Source organism: Cynocephalus volans, chromosome 12 (assembly GCF_027409185.1).
Source record: "Cynocephalus volans isolate mCynVol1 chromosome 12, mCynVol1.pri, whole genome shotgun sequence".
Taxonomy (NCBI): domain Eukaryota; kingdom Metazoa; phylum Chordata; class Mammalia; order Dermoptera; family Cynocephalidae; genus Cynocephalus; species Cynocephalus volans.
Genome location: NC_084471.1, coordinates 21,931,443 through 21,954,736, shown reverse-complemented (window position 1 = coordinate 21,954,736; position 23,294 = coordinate 21,931,443). Strand labels below are relative to the sequence as shown.

General features: G+C 37.2%; 1 protein-coding gene across 1 annotated transcript in view; it reads left to right on the top strand.

Annotated features, from left to right (window-relative positions):
- PARPBP (PARP1 binding protein) overlaps window positions 1-23,294 on the top strand; it is an 86,583-nt gene that overhangs the window by 51,074 nt on the left and 12,215 nt on the right. The window contains exons 7-9 of the mRNA XM_063074702.1: window positions 130-313; window positions 2,865-3,040; window positions 5,997-6,078. Of these exons, the coding sequence (XP_062930772.1) occupies window positions 130-313; window positions 2,865-3,040; window positions 5,997-6,078 (442 nt within the window). The remainder of the gene's footprint in view (window positions 1-129; window positions 314-2,864; window positions 3,041-5,996; window positions 6,079-23,294) is intronic.

The following is a 23,294-nucleotide window of genomic DNA, read 5'->3' as shown; positions in this document are numbered from 1 at the left end:
TGTTTGATTTATAAGACCAAAGCTATACTCTGAAAAGTGTAGGTTAACTCTGAAAATTATATTTTCAAGCTTATAAGCATATTGTCGTTTGCAGTAGTATTATAAAGGTGATCTTATTTCTATTTTCAGCATTGCAGGGGGTCGGATACTGTCAGTGATAAAGATGCAGCTGATTAAAGGCCGGAATAGTAGGGATCCTTTTTATAAAGCAGTAGAGGAAGTTACTCAGGATTTGGATTTGAGGATTAAAAATATTATCAGTTCTCAACAAGGAGGTGTAGCTGTTAGCACCACTGACATCAGTCCTGCACGGGTAATGAGCTTTTTATTTTTTGTTATCCTTCTATTCAAAACATTATCTCTTTTTTTAATTGTAGAAATGGTTTCTTATTGCTACTTAATCCAGAAGAATGTGTTTTTTATGTTCTAAGATGATGCTGAAAATTTAAGTTTCTCAATAGGATTATTTAGGATTATGTTCAGCCTGGGTAAATCATAACATCTTTGGGTCAAATTGACTGTATTTATTAAAGTAAGGCCCTGGATAATCACTAGTATCCCTTTTAGCTCTAAAAACTTGTAAGTCTTGATGTATATTAAGGTGTTCTGTGATATTTTTCAATAATTATTTTTATAAAACAATTATTTTCTTTACTCAGAAATAAAATAGAAGCCTGGTTTCTAGGGTTCTGACCCCAATACTGAGTACTCTATAGGACAGCAACAGTCCTGTTAGAAATTGTTTCCATTCAGTAATTTTCTTTTATAGATTTCTATAATCTCTTATTTTCTACCTTCATTCCTAGTATACTGCAACCCAATTTTCCCCATACCTAGCAATCTTTTAACCATTTGTTTCCATAACATTTACCTCTTTCTTGATTTTTTTTTTTTACATAGATTATCAAATATAAAATTTTCTAGCCTCTGTACTATAGGAGAAATTGACTACTATGTTTTTAGCTCTGGAACAGAATTTTGGAGTATTATAGTTCGTTTATTGCAGTTTATTTAATTAACAAAAGCCCCATTTCATCAGGTGTGATAATGGAAGATGAACTTTTGCTTAATTGTTATTATTTATCTATTTATTCATTCACAACCCTCATGGACTGTTTTTAGTTATTTTTCTATAAAAATACATGTTCTTAGATTTACTGTGAAGACAGGGGATGGGGAGATTCTGAGATGTTACGCCATGTATTTCATGTGTGTTAACACTTCCTGTGACTAGCTTGGCTCAAATAATAACCAGGTTATTACTATAAGTATAAATCAGGAGCTGTCTTAGTTTCAGATAATTAAGAGCACCAGTTTCTCCCATTTCCTGGCAGAAGAAATAATGGTGCAAACAACCTGGTCCTTAATTTTATGTTTTCAGGCAAATCAGAAATTTTTGAAAAATACAATCAAATAATACTTAATGAAGTTAGTGTTAAATAATATGGAATTCTTTGGTACTAATGAAAAATATGTGGTAGGCACCAGATTGTGATAGGCAATTTGTTACAGTTCTAGTGAAGCTAGACATTACAGTTCACTTGATAGCCTGAATCTGCCAAGTAGAGAAAGGAAGCCAACACCATTTTGATGAAAGCTGAGGAAACTGGCACAGCTACAACAGATATCCCTGAAAAGGCAGCTTTGATATCTAGCACAGTGTTCACCAACCCTTTGAGTTAGGTACTATCATTGCCCTTATTTTGCAGGTAAGTTTAACTTAAGCAAAGAGAAATTAAGCAACTTCCCCAGAGTTATACAGGACACACAGCTGGTAAGCTGGTATCAAACCCAGCCAGACATGTCTTCAGAATTTATGCTTACAGGTATCTATATATAATATTATGTTATTACATATTTTATTTTATTCTTCTATCTAGTCACTAAGTTATTCCAGCTCTTGCTCTTTAATATGCTTTCTTTATCTTTACTGCTACTATCTTAGTTTAGACCCTTTTCTTTCTAAGGTAGTCTGTTACAGTCTCTTAATTTGTGGCCCTGTCTCCAGAGTTGATAACACTCTTTACCTAGAATGTATTTTACATATTGCCATCAATTTTTCTAAAATCTAAGCAGGATCTTTTTACTTCTTTGCTTAATAAAGTAAGAGATTTTACCTCTGTAACAGACTGACTTGTAACTATTTGCATGACACACAAAGCTTCGCCAGGCTTATCTCATATAACTTCCTCCCTTTTACCTGTTCCTCAGCCGTGTCTTGCTACCTGGTCCATGAAAGTGCCATACTTTCTCCTAGCTCTGTGCATCTCCTTGTCCATGAAGCCATCCTTGAGGGTACATTGATCACTCTCTTAAGTGTGCTTCCTTTGTTCCATGTGTAAACATTAACATTCTGTAATGCAGTTATTTGGATACTTATTTATCTTATCAAGGAGATTGTGGGTTCTTTGAAGGCAATTGTTTTCACCTTTGTAGCTTTGTCTTCAAACATCGCACTGGGGACATAGTATATACTTAGTGATTATTGAATAAGTGGATGTCAACTAGTTTTTCAGTTTTGCATTCGATTAGATCTTTACAACTGTCTTTGGGATATTCAGGTCATCAAAATCCCATCCTAAATGGGTAAATTTTTCTGACTCAAAGCCTAATGATATTTTGACCAGAACCTAATGTCTTCCTTTGATGATACTATTTTTGTGCATCGGAAAATTGATGAGATTGATTATAGTATGGCTTAAGGGAGAAATGTTCACGTGCCTTACAGCCACTTCTAATAGCTGATTTTTTTGTTACTTCAACAATAGAGGAAGGAAAGCAGTGGCCCATGAAATGGGAAAGTGTGTCCAATTTACCCAGCCAGGATGATGATTAAATTTACTTAAAATTATTTTTTGTTCTAGCCAAAATCTCATGCCATAAACCATGGCACTGTATACTGTGGCAGAGATACTGTGAAAACTTTACTAGTTCTTTTGGATGAAGCAGCAGCCAGTGCTCCTACCAAAAACAAAGCAGAGCTTTTATATGATGATAACTCAATTCATTATAATGGAACTTCTATTCTTACACTTTTTAGGTAAGTAATGTGAAAGTTACATGTATATAAATGTTAACTCTAGAGAATTTTTGAAAAAAACACCTCAATGATTATAAAAGAAATAAATGTTTATAGTAGGGAACTTGGAAACCACAGAAAAGAATGAAGAAAATAAAAGTTAGTTAAAGAGAGAACATTTGAATACAAAGAGGTTATATATAAAAAAATATATATTTTGTGAGATAATTTAAGTGAAAACATTTAGTGGGAGTTTTTGGATTTGATGTTTTTTGTTCTTATTTTTTGCGTTGAAATTATTATTCATTTTGCTGTGTGTTCAGAACTTTGCTATATGTTTTCACTTAAATTATCTGAGCCTTCACAACTCCTTTTAATTGTATCCCCACTTTATAAGTAAAGAGTTCGAGACTTGAGAGAGATATTAAGTAATTTGCCAAACAGAACTAATGGTGTCTTTCGCCAAAGTCTGAGGCTATGTTCCAAGGACTGCTATTCTGCCTGAGAAGAGGAGAGAATATATACACCAGACTTACATTGGGATTAACATTTACTTGTTCTTCCTCACATTATGAAGAAAAATATTTAATAAATTAGTGCTGATATTATGTTCAAACATTGATACAGCCTTAGCCTACTCAGGCTGCCATTAAAAAAAAAACAACCATAGAATAGATACTTTAAACACGAGAAATTTATTTTCTGTTTGGTCCAGAACCTTCAGGTTCTGGTGAGAGCTGTCCCCTTGGGTTGCAGAGGACTGCCTTCGTACTATGTGCTCACATGGCCTTTCCTTGGTGTGTGCACATGGGGAGAGAGAGAGATCTCTCTTTCTCTTATAAGGCCGCCAATCCTAGCAGATTAGGACCCTACCCTTATGACCTCATTTAATTTTAATTATCTCCTGAAAGACCTAACTCTCAATATAGTCACATTTGGGCATTAAGCCTTCAGCATATATATTTTGGGGAGGTTGCTATTCAGTCTATAGCAGATACTCTCCAGTTTTAATAAGAATTGGTTGGTCATTGAGTGGGTTGGTGATATTTTTAATTAAATGAACATTCACTTTTAGAAACATTAAAAATTTTAGAACAACCATTTAAAACTGTATTTAATGCATTGTAGAGAATTTTCACAAAATCATCCTTCTGTGTGACTTTTTCTGTATTCAACTGGAGCGACTGTCTAGAAATCTGGTTTTAGTTTAAAATTTTTCATATCCATTCACGGTTTCTTTGTGTACTGTCTCCTGTGCCTCACTATCCTTTCTTTTCTCTTTAAAGAGAAACTTTACAATGGTCTGTTACTCAGTGTTGTCATCTAATTACTTTAAATCTCATCTTTCTTAGTAGATTTCCATGACATTCTTTTATACATGGGCATAATATAATTCTTCCACATTCTAACTCAGAATGCCCACACGTTTTCTTAACAGTGAAAATTTCTGTTATCAGTGATTTACTTCTACTCTTGCTGGAATCACAGAAAATAGTATAAGGAAAATGAATCTTTCTTTTTTCTCCATTTTACCATATTGCTGTTTAACAAAGATTGCTTTTAGGTAGATATAAATGATTTTAATTTTCTCTCAGATTGAATTCTACCATTTTCTTAGAGAAAGTTATTTTCTGTTCATAGAATTTTTTAAACAAAATTAATTCCCACGTCCATTTTGAAAAGGAATCTTTCTGTATTTATTCATGTGTTGTGGCCAAACACATTCCCATTGTTTACATTTTGGATTCTACATTAGCATTTCCAGTTGTCATTGTGCAGACAAGTGCCAGTCCATGGTAAAGTTAATTTTTAATGATCTGCACTGATTTGATGAAATTAAGGACAATGTGATATGTGAAATTAAGTCAATGTAAGGTTGTCAACTATGCCAACTATTCTTTCTTAGGATAGTTTTCTTTTCCCCCCCTTATGTAATGGTCTTTTGAGTCAAAGGAGTTCTGACTCTGGCTCCATTAAGCCAAAAAGAGATTCGTTTTTTGAGGAATACAGGTTAGTCTGACACCAAAACTCCAGGGTCTCCTCCATTGTGCCTTCTTTAGCCCTTTTATTTCTGCTTTTCTCTTTTGAAGTCCTGTATTATTTCCCTTACTTAGACTTCAGGATGCTTGAATCCAGGACCAATGAATGAATCAATTTTTTATTCTTTACAGTATCTCGTATAGTTCTTTACAAATGCTAGAAGCACAAGAAATATTTAGTTACTGAAATAATTAAGCAAATTATTAATATTTAAGACTCTTAAAATAGAAATACTGACACTTTTATTGTCTTTTATAAAAAGGCACTTTTGGTTGTCTTTTAACCTCTTACTGTGCTTTTGGGTAAGGGGAGGTAACAAGTTTAAAAGTCACTTTGGTTTATGGGCCGAGCCCGTGGCGCACTTGGGAGAGTGCGGCGCTTGGAGCGCAGCTACGCTCCTGCTGCGGGTTCGGATCCTATATAGGAATGGCCGGTGCACTCACTGGATGGGTGCACTCACTGGATGAGTGCCAGTCACAAAAAAGACAAAAAAAAAAAAAAAAAAAGTCAACTTTGGTTTATAATTATCTTAGTCCATTTGGGCCACTAACAAAATACCTCAGACTGGGTAATCTGTCAATAACAGAAATTTATTTCTCATTGTTCTAGAGGCTAGAAGTCCAAGATCAAGATGCCAGCACATTCAGTATCTGGTAAAAGCCTGTTCCTCATAGATGGCACCTTTTTGCTGTGTCTTCACATGGCAGAAAAAGTAGAAGGGCAGAAAGGGCCAAATAGCCTTCCTTAAGTCTTTTTATCAGGACACTAATTCCATTCATAAAGGCAGAGTCCTCATGACCTAATCACTTCCTAGTGGCCTTACCTCTTAATACTATTGCATTAGGGATTAAGTTTCTATGTGAATTTTGGAGGGACACAGACATTCAAACCACAGCGATAAGTTTTTGCAATAAGTCTTTTTTTGTGTTTTACCTAGATCTCCCACGCAAGCAAATAATTCATTGATAAAACCCCTAAGAGAACGCATCCATAAGTCAATGCAAGAGAAGAAAATTAAGGTACAGTTTAATATGCTGCCATGAAAATGATAAACTTTTTTTTTGATTCTTAGAAGAAATAAATGTATAAAAGCTGAGCTGGATGTTGTAAATATACATTGTACGTGGTACAACAGGAATTAAATTGAAAATGAATTATGACAGTTGACATACAATAAGTGTCCTTTTATGCTATCTTGACCAATCTGTTTCTGGCTTATTTAACCCACTGGACCTAAAAGAAGGAAAGGAATAAGCAGTTGCTATTGTTAAGTGTTGAATAAATATCTGTTCCATCAATGAAGGAGAAAATAAAGAAGGCATGGCTTTCTCATTTACATTTCTTATATCTTAAACTGAATCTTGAGAGACTCTAATTTATAATTTGTTCCTGTCTGAGGACATAATGGCAGAATATAATGAATTGTAGATTGAGAGGAGGAGAACATTTATGTTCTTTATGTTTTCATTTAGTTTGAACAAAGTTTTCTTATGAAGTATTTGTGCCTGTAAGGAGTCAATAATGTGTTTCTTCAAGCATTTAAAATTTTCTTGTTCTTATTTTTCAAAAACAAACTCAGTTTTAATGCATTCATTTATTCAACATACTTTTATTGAATATCTACTATTTGCCAGACACTGTAGTATGGTTGGGAATTCATTAATTTTTAAAATTTACAATTATCCTCAAATTATCAAATAATTATTTATCTTGATAAAACAAAAGAGAGAACTTTAATTTCTATGCCTTTTATTTTCCCATTTGGAAATTTAGTACCAATTAGCAAAGCTTTTTGTTTCATCTGTGTCGTCTACATGCCCCAAGCACATTTAGTTTATTAATAAGTCTTGTCTTTCTATTGTTTATTAGTAGTTGTTAGTAATTAATGCCTGTGGATTACACCATTGAGTTTTATACAGTATTTCAGTAAATAAAATCTGTCAACTCTTTGTTATATTAATATAAGAAATTTTCAAGGGATAAGATTTTTTTTTTTTTTAATTTTATTTTGTCAATATACATCATGGCTGATTATTGCTCCCCATCACCAAAACCTCTCTCCCTTCTCCCCCCCCCCCAACAATGTCCTTTCTGTTTGCTTGTCGTATCAACTTCAAGTAATTGTGGTTGTCATATCTTCTTCCCCCCCTCCCCGGTTTTGTGTGTGTGTGTGTGTGTGTGTGTGTGTGTGTGTGTGTGTGTGTGTGTGTGAATTTATATATTAATTTTTAGCTCCCACCAATAAGTGAGAACATGTGGTATTTCTCTTTCTGTGCCTGACTTGTTTCACTTAATATAATTCTCTCGAGGTCCATCCATGTTGTTGCAAATGGCAGTATTTCATTCGTTTTTATAGCTGAGTAGTATTCCATTGTGTAGATGTACCACATTTTCCATATCCACTCATCCGATGATGGACATTTGGGCTGGTTCCAACTCTTGGCTATTGTAACGAGTGATGTGATGAACATTGGGGAACAGGTATACCTTCGACTTGATGCTTTCCATTCCTCTGGGTATATTCCCAACAGTGGGATAGCTGGGTTGTATGGTAGATCTATCTGCAGTTGTTTGAGGAACCTCCATACCATTTTCCATAGAGGCTGCACCATTTTGCAGTCCCACCAACAATGTATGAGAGTTCCTTTTTCTCTGCAACCTCGCCAGCATTTATCGTTCAGAGTCTTTTGGATTTTAGCCATCCTAACTGGGGTTAGATGGTATCTCAGTGTGGTTTTGATTTGCATTTCCCGGATACTGAGTGATGTTGTGCATTTTTTCATCTGTCTATTGGCCATTCGTATATCTTCCTTTGAGAAATGCCTATTCAGCTCCTTTGCCCATTTTTTAACTGGGTTACTTGTTTTTTTGTTGTAAAGTTGTTTCAGTTCCTTGTATATTTGGGATATTAATCCTTTGTCAGATGCATATTTTGCAAATATTCTCTCCCACTCTATTGGTTGTATTTTAACTCTGTTAATTGTTTCTTGCTGTGCAGAAGCGTTTTAGTTTGATATAATCCCATTTGTTTATTTTTCGTTTGGTTGCCCGTGCTTTTGGGGTTGTATTCATGAAGTCTGTGCCCAGTCCTACTTCCTGGAGTGTTTCTCCTATGTTTTCTTTAAGAAGTTTTATTGTTTCAGGGTGTATATTTAATTCTTCAATCCATCTTGAGTTGATTTTGGTATATCCTGAGAGGTATGGGTCTAGTTTCATCCTCCTGCATATTGATATCCAGTTATCCCAGCACCATTTGCTGAAGAGGTAGTCTCTTCCCCAGTGTATAGGCTTGGTGCCTTTGTCAAAGATCAGATGGCTGTAGGTGTGTGGGTTGATTTCTGGGTTCTCTATTCAATTCCATTGATCAGTGTGTCTGTTTTTATGCCAGTACCATGCTCTTTTGGTTATTATAGCTTTGTAGTATAGTTTAAAGTCAGGTAGTGTTATGCCTCCAGCTTTATTTTTTTTGCTCAGCAATGCTTTGGCTATGCGTGGTCTTTTATTGTTCCATATAAATGACTGGATAGTTTTTTCCATTTCTGAGAAAAATGTCTTTGGAATTTTGATGGGGATTGCATTGAATTTGTATATCACTTTGGGTAGTATGGACATTTTCACTATGTTGATTCTTCCAATCCAAGAGCATGAGATATCTTTCCATCTTCTAGTATCCTCTCTAATTTCTCTCAGCAGTAGATTGTAGTTCTCATTATAGAGATTTTTCACCTCCTTGGTTAACTCAATTCCTAAGTATTTTATTTTTTTGGTGCCTATTGTAAATGGGCAGGCTTTCTTGATTTCTCGTTCTGCATGTTCACTATTGGAGAATAGAAATGCTACTGATTTTTGTGTGTTGATTTTGTATCCTGCTACTGTGCTGAAATCATTTATCAATTCCAAGAGTTTTTTTGTAGATGTTTTAGGCTGTTCGATATACAGGAACATGTCATCTGCAAACAGGGACAGTTTGACTTCCTCTTTTCCAATCTGGATGCCCTTTATTTCCTTCTCTTCTCTGATTGCTCTGGCTAGTACTTCCAACACTATGTTGAATAGGAGTGGTGAGAGTGGGCATCCTTGTCTAGTTCCTGTTCTTAAAGGAAAAGCTTTCAGCTTTTCCCCATTCAGGATGATATTGGCAGTGGGTTTGGCATATATGGCTTTAATTATGTTGAGATACTTTCCCTCTATACCTAACTTATAGAGGGTCTTTGTCATGAATGAGTGCTGAACTTTATCAAATGCTTTTTCAGCATCTATAGATATGATCATATGGTCCTTGTGTTTGAGTTTATTAATATGGTGTATCACATTTATTGATTTGCATATGTTGAACCAACCTTGCATCCCTGGGATGAATCCCACTTTATCATGATGAATAATTTTTCGTATGTGTTGCTGTATTCTGTTTGCTAGTATTTTAGTGAGGATTTTTGCATCTATATTCATCAAGGATATCGGCCTGTAGTTTTCTTTTTTGGTTATATCTTTTCCTGGTTTTGGTATCAGGATGATGTTTGCTTCATAGAATGAGTTTGGGAGGTTAGCGTCCGTTTCAATCTTTTGGAATAGTTTGTAAAGAATCGGTGTCAATTCCTCTTTGAATATTTGGTAAAATTCTGCTGTGAATCCATCTGGTCCTGGGCTTTTCTTTGTTGGGAGCCTTCTGATAACAGCTTCAATCTCCTTTATTGTTATTTGTCTGTTCAAATTTTCTACGTCTTCATGGTTCAGTTTTGGGAGCTTGTGTGTGTCCAGAAATTTATCCATTTCCTCCAGATTTTCAAATTTGTTTTTTTTTTTTTTTTTGTCCTTTTCGTGACCGGCATTCAGCCAGTGAGTGCACCGGCCAGTCCTATATAGGATCCGAACCCGCGTCGCAGCACTCCCAGCGCCGCACCCTACCAAGTGCGCCACGGGCTCGGCCCAGATTTTCAAATTTGTTGGCGTATAGTTGTTTATAGTAGTCTCGAATGATTCCTTGTATTTCAGATGAATCAGTCGGAATATCGCCTTTTTCATTTCTAATTTTTGTTATTTGAGTCTTCTCTCTTCTGTTTTTTGTTATCCATGCTAATGGTTTGTCAATTTTATTTATCTTTTCAAAAAAACAACTTTTTGATTCGTTGATCTTTTGAATTGTTTTTTGGTTTTCAATTTCATTCAGTTCTGCTCTGATCTTAATGATTTCTTTCCGTCTGCTCACTTTAGGTTTGGATTGTTCTTGTTTTTCTAGTTCTTTAAGGTGAAGTGTTAGGTTGTTCACTTGCCATCTTTCCATTCTTCTGAAGTGAGCGTTTAATGCAATAAATTTTCCCCTCAATACTGCCTTTGCAGTATCCCACAGGTTTTGGTATGATGTATCATTGTTTTCATTAGTTTCAATATATTTTTTGATTTCCTGCTTGATTTCTTCTTGGACCCATATGTCATTAAGTAGAATGCTGTTTAATTTCCATGTGTTTGTATAGTTTCCAGAGTTTCGTTTGTTATTAATTTCTAGTTTTAATCCATTGTGGTCTGAGAAGCTACATGGGATAATTCCAATTTTTTTGAATTTATTGAGACTTGATTTGTGACCTAATATGTGATCTATCCTGGAGAATGATCCATGTGCTGATGAGAAGAATGAATATTCTGAGGTTGTTGGGTGGAATGTTGTGTAGATATCTGCCAATTCCAATTGGTCTAGAGTATTGTTTAGATCTTGTGTTTCTCTACTGATTCTTTGCCTAGATGATCTGTCTAATATTGACAGTGGGGTGTTCATGTCTCCTGCTATTATGGTATTAGTGTCTATTTCCTTCTTTAGGTCTAATAGAGTTTGTTTTATAAATCTGGCTGCTCCAACATTGGGTGCGTACATATTTATGATTGTTATGTCTTCTTGATGGATCAGTCCTCTTATCATTAAGTAGTGTCCCTCATTGTCTGTTTTTATGGTTTTTAGTTTAAAGTCTATTTTGTCAGATATAAGAATAGCTACTCCAGCTCGTTTTTCTTTTCTGTTTGCATGGTAAATCTTTTTCCATCCTTTCACTCTTAGTCTGTGTGAATCTTTATGGGTGAGGTGGGTCTCTTGTAGGGAGCATATAGTTGGGTCCTCCTTTTTGATCCAGTCAGCCAGTCTGTGTCTTTTGATTGGGGAATTTAAGCCTTTTACATTAAGAGTTGTTATTGAAAGGTGTTGATTTATTCTTAGCATTTTATTGGTTGTTTGGTTGTCTTAGGTGTCTTTTATTCCTTGCTTTCTGATTTACTGTTTGGTTTCTGTATTTGTTGGTTCCTTAGGTTGTAGATAGCGTTTTTGTTTGCTTGTTTTCTCTTCATGAATGCCATTTTTATTATACTAGCGGGTATTGATATTTCTTGGGTTTTTATGGCAGTGGTAGTTATTTTTCAGGAACCAAACCCAGTACTCCCTTGAGGATTTCTTGTAAGGGTGGTCTTGTGGTAGTGAACTCCCGCAGTTTTTGTTTGTCTGAGAAATATACTATTTGCCCTTCATTTCAGAAGGATAGCCTTGCAGGGTAGAGTATTCTTGGCTGGCAATCTTTGTCTTTTAGTATTTTGAAAATATCATCCCATTCCTTTTTAGCTTTTAGGGTTTGTGATGAAAAGTCTGATGTTAGCCTGATTGGGGCTCCCTTATAGGTGATTTGACGCTTCTCTCTTGCAGCTTTTAAGATTCTCTCTTTGTCTCTGAGTTTTGCCAATTTGACTATAACATGTCTTGGAGAAGGCCTTTTTGGGTTGAATACATTTGGAGATCGTTGAGCTTCCTGGATCTGAAGATCTGTGACTTTTCCTATACCTGGGAACTTTTCTGCCACTATTTTGTTGAATATGTTTTCAATGCAATCTCCATTTTCCTCCCCTTCTGGAATACCCATGACTCGGATATTTGAGCGCTTGAGGTTGTCTGATATCTCTCTCAGATTTTCTTCAATGTCCTTGATTCTTTTTTCTTTCTTTTTGTCTGCTTGTGTTATTTCAAACAGCCCATCTTCAAGTTCAGAGGTTCTCTCTTCAACTTCGACAAGCCTGCTGGTTAAACTCTCCGTTGTGTTTTTTATTTCGCTGAATAACTTCTTCAGTTCAGCAAGTTCTGCTACATTTTTTTTCAGGACATTGATTTCCTTGTACATTTCCTCTTTCAGATCCTGTATACTTTTCCTCATTTCATCATGATGTCTAGGTGTGTTTTCTTGTATCTCATTTATTTTCCTTAGAATTATCACTCGAAATTCCTTGTTAGTCATTTCAAGGGCTTCTTGTTCTATAGGTTCTAGAGTTTGAGATTTATTAACTTTTGGTGGTGTACTTTCTTGATTTTTTGTATTTCTGGTATCTTTTTTTTGATGTTTATTCATTGTGGCAGGGGGTTTCACAGTCCACTGGTTTGAGACTAATGAATAACTAGGATGTTGCTGTGGTTGCCAATTTCGTATGGCTCCCTCCGTGGCTGCTCAGTTGGCCTCTAGTGCCTTGTGTGTGTGGTTGCCTCGGTTCTTGGGCTTCTCCAGGGAGCCACCTTTCTGGTCAGCTTGGACTCTGCTGGGCTGGTGGATCACGTACCACAGGGTGTGTGTTCTCTGTTGAGCTTTCACTTCCTGTGCAGGACTCCCTGTTCCGTGTGCTCTGGCCCAGGCTGTTGGATCGTGCAGTGGCGACCCCACAGGGTGTGTGGTTTCTGTCGAGTCTCCGCCTCCCTGGCTGCACGTCTCCCCACTCTGTGTGCACTGGGCTGGGCTGGGGCGTGTCTTCTGCAACCCTCGTCTATCAACTGGGCCTTCAAGACCCTGCTCGGCACCGCCTCGCCCAGGAAGTCTACCAGGTTTCTGGTAGGCACAGACGACCGGTCGCTCTGGGTGCCTTTGTAGCACTGTGTAGATCTTTCTCGGGACTTGTTCACCTTTGTTTCCCTCCGGCATAGACTACATCTAGCTCCCACCTGCGGCCTGCTCTCCGGCAGGTTCAAGCGGACCTGGGAACTCTCCTACCAGACTATTCCCAACCAGAAATTGGTTAGGCGTTTTTCCGAACTGGTGGCCACAGAAATGGTATCTGCCTCCCAGTAACAGGAAGTTTACCGGGGGCCGGAGTCCAGGGTGTGGTGGAGTGACAGTTGGCCCGCCCGTACTTCCTTGCCCTCTCGACACTGGCTGGGGACGCCCCACGCCACCAACCCGCCAGAGAACCACGGAGGGAGTGGGAGGGGAGGCCGGCCCGCAGGCTCCGGAAAGCCCCGCGCCAGGCCAAGCAGGTGGGAAGGCTCAGCGACGGACGAGCCGGGCGGAGCTGCCAGCACCTGGGAAAATGGAGGCAGCCCCGGGGCAGTGAGTGGCCTGGTGATGCAGGCGGGAGCCGGGTGGGCTTCAGCCCCCCAAACAGGGCTGGTCCAGGGGTCACTCACAGGGTTGTGCCAGGTCGGGCACTCACTCTCTGCCTCTGGTTTGCTGCCTTCCCCGTTCTCGGCCGCTGCCGCCTCGGGCTGTTCAGTTGCGGCGCGGCTCGGGCGCTCCCAGGAATCTTCTTTAATGCCGGCCTGAAACCTCGAATCCTGAATAGGGCAGCTGGCCGCCTTCAGCGCGGCCCCGGCCTCCGGGATCCTGTCTGCATCCACAGCAGCCCTGGCGCCGTGTTCCCTGTTTCGAGACTCGCATTTGCAGCTAAGAAACAGTTCTCTTCCTGCTCCACACTTCAAAGCTGTTGCCTGTAAATGAGGCAGCCTCTCCTGCCGGGGGCAAAGTGGCGGTCACCCCCCACGACCGGCCACCAGCAGCGGTCCTCCCTTAAGAGATGGTGAGAGGAAGGTCCACAAGTTTCCCGGCTGCCTGAGGCCCAGTGGCCACCTTTTCCACCTCAGCTGCTCCGCGCCAACCGCAGCAGCCACCACCATCTTGAAATGCAAGATTTTTTTTAAAACATCTGTTCTTTGGATTTGAGTAGAAACAGAAATGTAACATGTAAGTTCTTTAATTTTTTTCACTGCTATGGATACTGATATATTTTAATATTTTGATTTAAAGATAATTAGGATATTTTCTTAGAACTAAGTAAGCCAAAATGAAAAAAAAAAGTTGAAGAACGGTAAGGTCGAAATTAAGGTTTTATATTTAAGTGTTTAATCTATTTTGAACTGATTTTGTTATATGGTGAGAGGTAAAATTACTAAAGGAAAACGTAGGGGAAACACTCCAGTTAGTAGGACTGGGCAAAGACTTTATGAATAAGACCCTAAAAGCACAAGCAGCAAAAGAAAAAATAAAGAAATGGGACCATATCAAACTAAAAAGCTTCTGTAAAGCAAAGGAAACAACAGAGCAGAAAGACAACCAATGGGATGGGAGAAAATATTTGCAAAGTATACATCGATGAGGGATTAATATCCAAAATATACAAAAAACTCAAACAACTACACAGTAAAAAAAAAAATCAAAACAAATAATCCAGTTAAAAATGGGCAAAGGAGATGAATAGACATTTTTCAAAGGAAGCCATACAAATGCAAATCAAAACCACATTGAGATATCATCTTACACCAGTTAGACTGGCCATTATTAAAGAGACCAAGAATAACAAATGCTGGAGAGGATGCAGGAAAAAGGGAACTCTTCTACACTGTTGGTGGGATATAAATTAGTGCAGCCATTATGGAAAACAGTATGGACATTTCACAAACAACTACAGATAGTGCTACCATATGATCTAGTAAGCCCACTACTGGGTATATATCCAAAGGAATAGAAATCATCATGTCAAAGGGATACCTGCACTCCTGTGTCCATTGCAGTTCTATTTACAATAGCCAAAATATGTAACCAACCTAAGTGTCCATCAATGGATGACTGGATAAAGCAAATGTAGTATATATACACAATGGAATACTACTCAGACATAAAGAAGAATGAAATTCCGCCACTTGCAGCAACATGGATGAGTCTGGAGAAAATTATGTTACGTGAAATAAGCCAGACAAAGAAATAGAAATACCGCATGTTCTCACTCATAACTGGCTTCTAGGATGGAAAAGAGGGAGGGAGGGAGGGAGGAAGGAAGGGAGGAATGAAGGAAAGAAAGAAAAGACCACAACAATATGTTGAACTTACAGAAGGAGAGAACAAACCTAAGGATCCTAGAGATGGGGTGAGGGAGGGGAGGGGTTTTGAGAAGTGATAGGTTGGGTAAAGGGCATAAAGAAATATCACAATTTGTAAGAATGAATATGCTAGTAATAAATGAAAAAATTAAATAAAAATAAAATACCTTAAACTCTTATTAGAATGAAGAGGAATTGATAAAAAGTAGTGAAATTTGACTCAATATTTCAGTTGAATGTAAATAACTGGTAATGTTCATATAAATCACATACTAACGATTAACTGATAATAATAAACACTTTAAAATAATTTAATGTGTCTGACACTAAAAAAAAAGAAATTTCTTATGGGTCAACTAATTGCTATAAAATGTACAAATTTAGAAAGTTTTGGGAAATAGAAGAGTCCTAATCCAATCTCATTTACAGATGTGGGGATTCAAAATTCTAAGAAAGCATCTAATCCAAGGTCTCATAATTATCATGAGATATTTTATGCCAGTTTGCAGAACGTGGTTAAATACTAATGAAATTATAATTACATTGCTTCATTACTTAACAGTGGAGCTGGCTTAGTCTACACAGCTCTGAAACTAAATGGCAGTTGAGAAGGGGAAGAATTGTTGTTTATGATTATATTTTATGGTACTTTTTATAAAAACAAAATATGAAAATAATTAGCCTAGCCAGGTGTACAATGGAAGTATAGCCAGGTAGAGTACTTGTTGGAGTAACAAAAAATGTTGCTAATATTTACTACCAAAGTAACTATGTAAAAATAGGTTAGCAGCTTATTACCATGTTACTTTTGCTCTTTGGCACATAATTTCTTGTGTTTTTAGTCATGGAAAGAATATACGATCTATGCTTGAAATACTGTCTTGGAAAGAACATTTCAAAGGTAGAAAATATTAGAGAACTTTTAATTTTGATGTACTCGATTGTGAAGAAATCCATGTCATTATTACATGGGGCAAATTAACTCTTCTTTGATTTTAGTTTCCTCATTCATAAATAGAAATAGATGTTCCTCTGATCACAAAATCTTATAAAGCCACTTTGGAAACTGTTCATTAACATACTTATTTTAGGTTTTCAACTTTTATTTCCTACTGTAATGTATTAGGAAACTTGTTTGTGATGGTCAAAAAAATTCCCCTGCAAAGGAAACCAGAAGGTTCTTCATAGTTTGATAGGAATCTTTAGAGAATGTTTTCTACCCTATTCCTTGCCCCCAGTTTCCAAGCACTTCAAAAAAGTTATTTTAAGTACCTTAATACTTTTTTATTAAATGATTTTTCAAGGAGGTACCTCCTTAAATCCCTGTAAATTAATTGGTTTATTACTTCCAACTTTGTTTAGCAGTATTTTTTGTACATCAGGCATACCTGAAAAGTGGTATATATAGGTCTTTTCCTTATTCTAGGTCTGATGTTTCTTTACCATTTTATATGTGTGTCAGAATAATCATCATTCGTTCACTTAATAACTTAAGTGAGCTGATCAGGAAAATACTGGATCTTTTAAACATGGAGCAGCTGAGACAGTAAAAATCAGTACTTAGGTAATGTAAGGAACTAAACTGGCTATTACTCTGTTACCTTCATATACAGTGAAGCAGTTTAATGCTTATGGTGTTAGAAATCAAATTAAAATGATGAATTGAATTTAACTCAAAGAATTTTTCTTCCCTGATACTGAAAATGAGTACAAAATAATAAAAGCTAACACAACTAATTACAAAGAGCAAACAACAAAGAATAATGTAATCAAATAAAATGAACTTAAAAAGTGATGGTGAAGGCCAGTCGGGGCTAGTGCATGCCTACCATAGAGGCATTCCCCCCCCCAGAGGCCCAAGACCCATGGCGACCATGCGCCCTGAGGCCCCAGCACAAATGAGCAGGTAGGCTTCGCTGCTGCCAGACCCTACCCCCAGCCCGGGCGAGTGTGCGCTGACCAGAGAGGTGCCCCCCTGGAGAGCCAAGACCCATGGCGACCACGCACCCTGAGGTGCCAGCATGATAGAGCAGGTAGGTGTCACTGCCGCCGGACTCCCCTGCCCTGTCAGGGGGGAGTGGGCGCTGACCAGAGAGGCCTGAACCTTCCACCCACAGGCACTGAGGAAGCAGGGCCAAATTGGCAGTCCCAGCAGGATCCTAGCCAGACAATAGTGTCGATCCAGTGGACCGTGAAATCCCTTGCCACAACGACTAAACACCAAAGGAAAGATAACAGAAATATGAAAAATCAAGAAAGTACACCACTAAAGGGTAATAATAACTCTCAAGCTCTAGATCCTGTAGAATAAGAAGCTCTTGAAAATTCTAAGGAAACTAAATGAGATACAAGAAAACTCAGCTAGCCAGCACGATGAAACAAGGAAAAGTATACAGGACCTGAAAGAAGAAATGTACAAGGAAATCAATGCCCTGAAAAAGAATGTAGCAGAGCTTGCCGAGCTGAAGAATTCATTCAATGAAATAAAAAAATACAACAGAGAGTTTAACCAGCAGGCTTGCAGAAGCTGAAGAGAGAACTTCTGACCTTGAAGATGGGCTGTTTGAAATAACACAGGCAGACAAAAAGAAAAAAAATTAAAAACATTGAAGAAGATCTAAGATAGATATCAGACAACCATAAGCACCCAAATATCCGAGTCATGGGTATTCCAGAAGCAGAGGAAAAAGGTGATTCCATTGAAAACATATTCAGCAAAATAGTTTCAAAACTTCCCAGGTATAGGAAATGACACTGATCTTCAGACTCAGGAGGCTCAAAGATCCCCAAACGTATTCAACCCAAAAAGGTCTTCTCCAAGACATGTTATAACCAAATTGGCAAAACTCAAAGACAAAGAGAGAATCTTAAAAGCTGCAAGAAACAAGCATCAAATCACCTGTAAGGGAGCCCCAATCAGACTAACATCAGACTTTTCATCACAAACCCTAAAAGCCAGAAAGGAATGGGATGATATATTCAAAATACTATAAAAGACAGAGATTGCCAGCCAAGAATACTTTATCACACAAGGCTGTCCTTCCGAAATGAGGGGCAAATAGTATATTTCTCAGACAAACAAAAACTGCGGGAGTTCACTACCACACAACCACCCTTACAAGAAATTCTCAAGGGAGTACTGGATTCGGTACCTGAAAAATAACTACCACTTCAATAAAAACTCAAGAAAAACAAAAACTTACTAGTACAATAAAAATGCTAACAATGAAGAGAGAGAAAAAAAAAGTTTATCTACAACTCAAGGAACCAACAAATACAGAAGACAAACAGTAAATCAGAAAGAAAAGAACAAAAGACACTTAAGACATCCAAACAAAAATCAGTAAAATGCTAGGAGTAAATCAACACTTTTCAATAACAACTCAATGTAAAAGGATTAAATTCCCCACTCAAGATACACAGACTGGCTGACTGGATTAAAAAGGTGGACCCAGCTATATGCTGCCTTCAAGAGACTCACCTCACCTATAAAGACGTACATGGACTAAGAGTGAAAGGATGGAAAAAGATATACCATGTATGAAGGTTAATTCTAGATGTCAACTTGGTTAGATGAAGGAATGCTGAGAAACTTGGTAAAGTAATTGTTTCAGGTGTGTCCATGAGAGTGTTTCCAGCAGAAATTAGTATGAGAGGTCTAAGTGGCCTGGGTGTTAAAGACCCACCCTCAGTGTGGGTGGGAACCATCCAATCCGCTGGGGGTCAGAGAGAACAAAAGACAGAGGAAAGAGGTGAAGCTTTCTCTCTCTTGATCTGCTGGAGCTGGGATACACTCTTCTCTCCTGTCCATGGACATCAGAGCTTGAGAATCTTCAGCTTTTGGGTTTCAGAACTTACGCCAAGGACGCCATCAGCTTCCCTGGTTCTGAGGCCTTTGGAATTGGACTGAGCCACACTTCTGGCATCCAGTTTATAGACGGCCTATCATGGGACTTTTCTTCATAGCCATGTGAGCTAATTCCCCTAATAAATCCCTCTGATATAATTATAACATATCCTATTGATTCTGTCTCTCTGGAGAACCTTGACTAATACATCATGCAAATAGAAATAAAAAACGAGCCAGAGTAGCTATTCTTATATCTGATAAAATAGACTTTAAACTAAAAACCATAAAAAGAGATAAAGAGGGCCACTACATAATGATAAAAGGATCCATCCATGAAGGAGACTTAACAATTATAAATATATATTCACCCAATGTCAGAGCAGCCAGATTTATAAAGCAAACTCTATTAGACCTAAAGAAAGAGATAGACACTAATACCATAATAGCAGGAGACCTGAACATCCCACTATCAATATTGGACAGATCATCTAGGCAAAGAATCAGCAGAGAAAGACAAGATCTAAACAAAACTGTAGTCCATTTGGACTTGGGAGATAACTATAGAACATTCCATCCAACAACCTCAGAATATTCATTCTACTCGTCAGCATATGGATCATTCTCCAGGATAGATCACATGTTAGGTCACAAATCAAGTCTCAACAAATTCAAAAAAATTGGAATTATTCCGTGTATTTTTTCAGATCACAATGGATTAAAATTAGTAATAAAAAATGAAATTCTGGCAACTACACAAACGCATGAAAATTAAAGAGCATTCTACTTAAAGACATATGGGTCCAAGAAGAAATCAAGCAGGAAATCAAAAAATTTATTGAAACTAATGAAAACAATGATACATCATACCAAAACCAGTGGAATACTGCAAAAGCAATACTAAGGGGGAAATTTATTGCATTAAATGCTTACTTAAGAAGTATAGAAAGATGGCAAGTAAGCAACGTAATATTTCACCTTAAAGAACTAGAAAAACAAGAACAATCCAAATCCAAAGTTAGCAGACAGAAAGAAATCATTAAGATCAGAGCAGAACTGAATGAAATTGAAACCCAAAAACTGATACAAAAGATCAATGAGTCAAAAAGTTGGTTTTTTGAAAAGATAAATAAAATTGACAAAACATTAGCATGGCTAACTAAAAAAGAAGAGAGAATACTCAAGTAACAAAAATTAGAAATGAAAAAGGTGATGTTACAACTGAAACCTCATAAATACAAGAAATCATTAGTGACTACTATAAAAAGCTATATGCCAACAAATTTGAAAATCGGGAGGAAATGGATTAATTTCTGGACACACACAAACTACCAAAACTGAGCCAAGATGTTGTAGAAAATCTGAGCAGACCAATAACAATAAAGGAGATTGAAGCTGTTATCAGAAGGCTCCCAACAAAGAAAAGCTCAGGACCAGATGGGTTCACAGCAGAATTTTACCAAACATTCAAAGAGGAATTGACACCAATTCTCTACAAACTATTCCAAAAGATTGAAACAGAGGCAATTCTCCCAAACTCATTTTATGAAGCAAACATCACCCTGATACCAAAACCAGGTAAAGATACAACTGTTAAAAAAACTACAGGCCAATATCCTTGATGAATATAGATGCAAAAATTCTCATTAAAATACTAGCTAACAGAATACAGCAACACGAATGCAAAATTATACACCATGATCAAGTGGGATTCATCCCAGGGGGATGCAAGGTTGGTTCAACATACAAAAATCAATAAGTGTGATACGCCATATCAACAAAAGCAAACACAACCACCATATGATCATCTCTATAGATGCTGAAAAAGCATTTGATAAAGTTTAAAACTCATTCATGACAAAGACTCTCCATAAGTTAGGTATAGATGGAAAATATCTCAACATAATTAAAGCCATTTATGATAAACCCACTGCCAATATCATCTTGAATGGAGAAAAGCTGAAAACTGTTCCTTTAAGAACAGGAACTAGACAAGGATGCCCACTCTCACCACTCCTATTCAACATAGTGTTGAAAGTACTAGCCAGAGCAATCAGAGAAGAGAAGGAAATAAAGGGCATCCAGATTGGAAAAGATGAAGTCAAACTGTCCCTCTTTGCAGATGACATGATCCCGTATATCGAACAGCCTAAAGCCTTTACCAAAAAACTCTTGGAGTTGATAAATGATTTCAGCAAAGTTGCAGGATACAAAATCAACACACAAAAATCAGTAGCATTTCTATTCTCCGATAGTGAACATGCAGAAAGAGAAATCAAGAAAGCTTGCCCATTTACAATAGCCACCAAAAAAATAAAATACTTAGGAAGTGAGTTAACCAAGGATGTGAAAAATCTCTATAATGAGAACTACAAACCACTGCTGAGAGAAATTAAAGAGAACACAAGAAGATGGAAAGATATCCCATGGTCTTGGATTGGAAGAATCAACATTGTGAAAATGTCCATAGTACCCAAAGTGATATACAAATACAATGTATACAAATACAATACAATGGAATTGAATAGAGAACCCAGAAATCAACCCACACACCTACAGCCATCTGATCTTTGACAAAGGCACCAAGCCTATACACTGGGGAAGAGACTACCTCTTCAGCAAATGGTGCTGGGATAACTGGATATCAATATGCAGGAGGATGAAACTAGACCCATACCTCTCAGGATATACCAAAAACAACTCAAGATGGATTGAAGAATTAAATATACACCCTGAAACAATAAAACTTCTTAAAGAAAACATAGGAGAAACACTCCAGGAAGTAGGACTGGGCACAGACTTCATGAATACAACCCCAAAAGCACGGGCAACCAAAGGAAAAATAAACAAATGGGATTATATCAAACTAAAACGCTTCTGCACAGCAAGAAACAATTAACAGAGTTAAAATACAACCAATAGAGTGGGAGAGAATATTTGCAAAATATGCATCTGACAAAGGACTAATATCCCGAATATACAAGGAACTGAAACAACTTTACAACAAAAAAACAAGTAACCCAATTAAAAATGGGCAAAGGAGCTGAATAGGCATTTCTCAAAGGAAGATATATGAATGGCCAATAGACACATGAAAAAATGCACATCACTCAGCATTTGGGAAATGCAAATTAAAATCACACTGAGACACCATCTCACCCCAGTTAGCATGGCTAATATCCAAAAGACTGAATGATAAATGCTGGCGAGGTTGTGGAGAAAAAGGAACTCTCATACATTGTTGGTGGGACTGCAAAATGGTGCAGCCTTTATGGAAAATGGTATGCAGGTTCCTCAGACAATAACAGATAGATCTACCATATGACCCAGCTTTCCCACTGCTGGGAATATACCCAGAGGAATGGAAATCATCAAGTAGAAGGTATACCTGTTCTCTAATGTTTATTGCAGCACTCTTTACAATAGCTAAGAGTTGGGACCAGCTGAAATGTCCATCATCAGATGATTGGATAAGGAAACTGTGGTATATCTACCCAATGGAATACTACTCTGCTTTAAAAAAGAATGAAAGACTGCCATTTGCAACATGATGTGTGGACCTAGAGAAAAGTATATCAAGTGAAATGAGTCAGGCACAGAAAGAGAAATACCACATGTTCTCACCTATTTGTGGGAGCTAAAAATAAAGCAGATGAAGTACACAGATAAACTGGGGTGGGGGAGAAGAAGACACAATATTCACAATTCGTTGAAGTTGTTACAACAAGTAAAGAGATATGAGGTTGTTGGGAAGGAGGGGAGAGAGGCAGGGGCAAGGGAGGTTTCAGTAATGGGCCACAATAATCAACCTCATTGTATATTGATAAAATAAAATAAAATTTAAATAACAAACAAACAAATAACACAGAAAAAATCTGACAATATATATACCACATGTACAACCACTGACACAAGTGCTTCTGACTAGCTTTTGTTCCTTTCACGTTTCATCAATCTGCTGTGTTATAACCTCTTAGGTTATATCATTTAATTTCTACCCTCTTAGGTTAGTTTCTGTAACAGAAGAAATGAAACTGGGATGAAGTCCTCAAAGTACTTCAAATAATCATTGTTTTGTCTTTGTAATAACAAATCTAAGTTTTCTATTAAAAAAAAGATACATGTAAATGCAATAACTTGGAACCTGTATTAAATAGTTAATAGAGATGGCTCTCTGACCATGAGAGATTGAAATAAATAGGATTTAAATAGGCAGAGAAAATGGAATAGAGCATTAAAGTATTAAAATGCCTTGCAAGTGTAAAGGGAATGTGTGTTGGGTAGTT